This window comes from Myotis lucifugus, unplaced genomic scaffold (assembly GCF_000147115.1).
Source record: "Myotis lucifugus unplaced genomic scaffold, Myoluc2.0 scaffold_107, whole genome shotgun sequence".
Classification (NCBI taxonomy): Eukaryota; Metazoa; Chordata; class Mammalia; order Chiroptera; family Vespertilionidae; genus Myotis; species Myotis lucifugus.
This window is the reverse complement of record NW_005871155.1, coordinates 1654610-1659151: the sequence shown is the minus strand read 5'-3', so window position 1 is coordinate 1659151 and position 4542 is coordinate 1654610. Positions and strand designations below refer to the sequence as shown.

The window sequence follows — 4542 nt, the reverse complement described above, 5'->3', positions numbered from 1 at the left end:
TGGTGTGTGTGTGTGTGTATGTATGTGTGTGTGGTCTTCCTAGTTCTCTGTTCCCTGGGCTTTCAGAACAACTGTTCCTCCAGTTGCTCACACCAAAGACAGAGAAATCACCTTTTGCTGCTTCTCCTTCCCTAATCTCTGACAACCAGTTATCATGGGGTCTTGTGATAAGTCTAAGGTAGTCAAGCCATCTTGTGCGAGGCACTATTCTAGATGTAGGTAGGCAGTACGGAACAAAGCAAACATAGTGTGTCCTCATGGAGCTTACAGCCTTGCAGAGAGCCAAAGAAACAGGTACCAAAGGAAGGTCGTAGGGGGAAAAGGAGCAGGGTATGTGATGGAGACTAAGGGTGGAGGGAGGTACTTGGCTTATTTTAGATAAGGTTCTGGAAGACAGACCTGAAAATGGGATACTGAAGCTGAGATTTGAGGGATGAGAAGGAGCCAGGAGGGTGGAAAGTTGTGGGGAGAAGAGTTCCAGGCCCCCAGTAGCCAGTGCAGAGGCCCTGAGGCAAGGAAGAGTTTGACTCATTTGAGGACTTAAGGCCTGGGAGGGCAAGCAGAGGAAGCTGATAGAGAACAAACCAGGCAGAGCCCTGCAGAGCAAGGCAAAGGGTTCGGGTTATTTCCGAGTGCAGAGAAGCCAGGCAGAGTGTTAAGCAGGTGGAAGGCTGAGGTTCTGAGTCAAAGAACCTGAGTGTGAATCTCAGCTGGGTGATCTTGTGCAAGTTCTTAACCTTCCCCAGCCTTGCTATTATTATCCCCAGATAAAGAATCAAACCTCTCAGAGTGGCGGAGAGGATTAAATGAGAACATCTGCAGAACACTTAACTCACTTGGCACAAAAAGGTTCACTATGTGGTAACTTAATAAAGAAAATAATGTTTAAATATTTAATTTCAAATGCAGTCCCCCCATTTAAATCTATACTGAGGATAAGTGGAATTTTGGTCAGTATATGGTAAAATATCTCCTTATTAAAATAACATTACATGTTATAATTTAGTCTGTAGGATTGGATTGGATTTTTAAAGATAAAAAAATCATATCTGTAGCACAGATAATTAAGGAATTGTATTATTCAAGTGTATACTTAGAAGTATGTCTTGGTAAATGTTCAGAAAAAAATCAGTTTTATCCTGGCAATTTACATATTTGTCAGCTTTCATTATCTGTCATTGTTAGTGGAGTAATTTTCTTCCTTTTATGATCATTCATGTTTCTTGGGTGATATTAGGCTTGAATTTTTTAGTGTTTTAGAATTTCTAACATTAGTGATAATCAACACTCTTCACCCTCAGATATCTGTAACTCAAGTGCAATTTCTCTTAAGTCAGTGGTTCTCAAACTTTAGCCTAATGATAATCACCTGAACACCACCCACAGCGTTCCTGATTCCTAATAAGTCTCAGGTGATGCCCATGCTACTGGTGGTCCAGGAACCACATTTGGAAACTGCAGGCATACCTTCTACCAGGAGAAAGGTTACGACTGGCTTTGTTGTGATACTTGCTTCATTGGGGTGGTCTGGAACTGAGCCTGCAATATCTCCGAGATGGGCTTGTACTGTCTTAAGCCAATGAACTTGCTCACTAGCTACATGACTTTACTGCTTAAGATATCACTCTCTGTTTTATAGTTACCTTTTATTATTTCCACACTGAATTATTGTTGAGAATAGTAGTTACAAATGTTACTACAAAATTAATGTTTTGCGGGAAAAAGTAATTTGCAAACTATCAACTTTCCAGCTTCAGTCACTTATTATTGATGCATTTCATGGTAAAGGATTTCAGAAAATAAAAGAATATTTTCAACAGAGAGGGAGCCACATTCCTCAAAAATATAATCATCTTGAATTATACCATCTTGACAAATCTATAAATAAGGCAAGTAAGTTGTTTTGTTTTGTTATCTGACCAGAATCCCAGTGTGTAATGATACTTTGTCAGGCTTTCCCTCCAGTTTTATTTAAATGTAATTAACATACAGCACTGTATAAGTTTAAGGGATATGGTATAGTGATTTGACTTATATATGGATGTGAAATGATTGCCACAGTAAGTTTAGTTATCATCTGTCATCTCATATAATACAAAATAAAAGAAAATTTAAAATATATATATTTTTCCTTGTGATGAGAACACTTAGAATCTACCCTCTTAACTTTCACTGTAAGACTTCTAACTTAGTGTGGTCTCATACCTAGGAACTGGATAAAAATGAATTTCAGTATGTTTCACTGTTGCTGAAATGTATTCAGCGGTTCTTCATTGATGGCCTCAAAGAAGATGAGCCTTTGCTAGTTCAGCAGGGACTGATCCCAAAGATAAGTGTCCTGTTTTAATTTTGTATGGCTTTGGGTAACTTAAAGAACTAGAGTGGATTCAGTTATCTCATGAAGTTTGGTATTTTCTGTTCCTTTAAAATCAAATATGAAAACAAATTGGTAACAAAGTTTATTGCCCACTAGAGGTCCGATGCACGAAATTCATACAAGAGTAGGCCTTCCTTCCCCCAGCTGCTGGCACCGGCTTACCTCTAGCACCCAGGACCTGGGCTTCACTCGCAGCCCTGGCTTCATCCAGAAGGTTGTCTGGAAGGACATCTGGTCTAATTAGCATATTATGCTTTTATTATTATAGATTATTATAGATATCCAATCAAAACTTGAGTTCAACATATGTTTCCTGATGGAGGTGCTGGACAGGGCACTTTGGAAGCCTACAGCAAGGAGTCAGACACCACCCCCTTCTCCCCTTGACAAACCAATGCAGTGATCACATGTTTTTATTATTTTAGTGAATTTGACTCAGGAATATAGGATGAGAGGAGTAGACTATTCCACACTTCTTCCCCATCAACGGCTCTGAAAGTATTTTAATAGACGTTAGTAACAAGATTGGACCTAGATAAGTTATCAAATACTTCCCCTTGCCATAGTCCACTTTTCCAACTTTCTAAAAATCCCAGTTAAAGCAGAAAAAAAAATGGCAAAAACATTTTTTGCTTATTTTAGGTCATCCCAATTATGAAATTCTATTCTGCTTTTTAATTAACTAGAAGGTAACATTATGGGTGCCTTATAATGGCATCTGGAAGCAAAGCAGAGTTCCCTTTTCATGATGAGATTCGGGTTTACTGGGTCTGTGATGGGTCCCAGGCCTTCGGTGTTTCAGAGCTCCCAGGGTTCCCCTAATGTGCAGCCAACGGTGAGAGCTGATTGATCTGTTCATGGTCTTCAGCGGGTGTGCCTTGTGTTCTTGGCTCCAAATTGGACAGCTTTCAAGCCCCACTCCTATAAGAACTGTTCATCATGAGCTCATGTCACCGACTTTGTGTTCAACTGATAACTTCTAACTATGCGCGCAGGGTTTTCCCTTTTTCTTTTTTTCCGTAAGAGTGAAAATGGCCTTTGCTTAATTGAATAAATATGTTGTAGGAGGGTTTATAGAAGTTTATTTTATATCATACCAATCTTAGCAATGCAATATAAATTTAGATATATATGCCTGTAGAAAAGAAAAATCTCCAAGTAGCTGGAAAAGAAAGGCAAAAGAAATGTAGCCAGGTGTAGGCATATGTACTGTACTATGCGTACTTCTGGAGCACGTTCCAAATTCTGCATCTCTTTGGATAGCTTGTCTTCTACAGCTTCCCAGAGGACAGGAACTCCTCCTGTGCTGGGAGCTCACTTACCTCTTCACCCCTCCTCACTAGTCCCTTCATGTGCCTCTCTGGCATTGCTACTGGCCGAGTCTAACCATTTCTTGCTGGTATCTGAGAACTTACTCCATTTCTTGCTGGTATCTGAGAACTTACTGCAACTCTGTAGCAGTATGATATCATCCTGGAGTGTTCTAAATGGAGGCCTCAGAGCCAGGCCCAATGGAACTGATGGAATGGGAAAAGGTCTTTAAAATTATTTGCTCTAGTGAAAGAATTATCTTACGAAATTTTATCGAATAGGGAGTAGTCATGGGCGTTCCATCTGTGTTTCTTCTTCTTGTGTACATGGCTACCTGGTTTGAAAGAACAGTAGAATTTCTGACCATGGAAGATCTAGCTTCAGACACATCCCTGACTAATGTCACAGAAGACTTCTTTGACACAGTGCTGGTAAGGAAGGGGGTGGATGCTTTGCTGAATAGATAACATTGGTAATTTGTAGGAATCTTTGAGTTATTTCTAAAACTTACATTTTTCTAAGATGTGGGTTTTACTAAAAATGTTACTATTAGAATATTATGTTAAATAGAAGCAAGCATTAATATAATCAATGTTATAAAAAGATGAGGTGTTTTATTTTCGTACATACTAGTATATTATTCACCTGATTGACAGTGATATGCTGTGTTTTTTTTTTGTTTGTTTTTTTAAAAAAATATATTTTTATGATTTTCAGAGAGGAAGGGAGAAGGATAGAAAGATAGAAACATCAATGATGAGAGAGAATCATTGATCGGCTGCCTCCTGCAACGCCCGCACTGGGGATCGAGCCCACAACCAAGGCATGTGCCCTTGGCCCAGATTCCAACTTCG

At 39.3% G+C, this 4542-nt stretch overlaps 1 protein-coding gene across 1 annotated transcript in view; it reads left to right on the top strand.

The window, feature by feature from the left end:
* The window catches only part of SYCP2L (synaptonemal complex protein 2 like), a 62800-nt gene that overhangs the window by 935 nt on the left and 57323 nt on the right, over positions 1-4542 (top strand). The window contains exons 2-5 of the mRNA XM_023757415.1: positions 1387-1484; positions 1752-1889; positions 2210-2329; positions 4015-4119. Coding sequence (XP_023613183.1) covers positions 1387-1484; positions 1752-1889; positions 2210-2329; positions 4015-4119 — 461 coding nt within the window. The remainder of the gene's footprint in view (positions 1-1386; positions 1485-1751; positions 1890-2209; positions 2330-4014; positions 4120-4542) is intronic.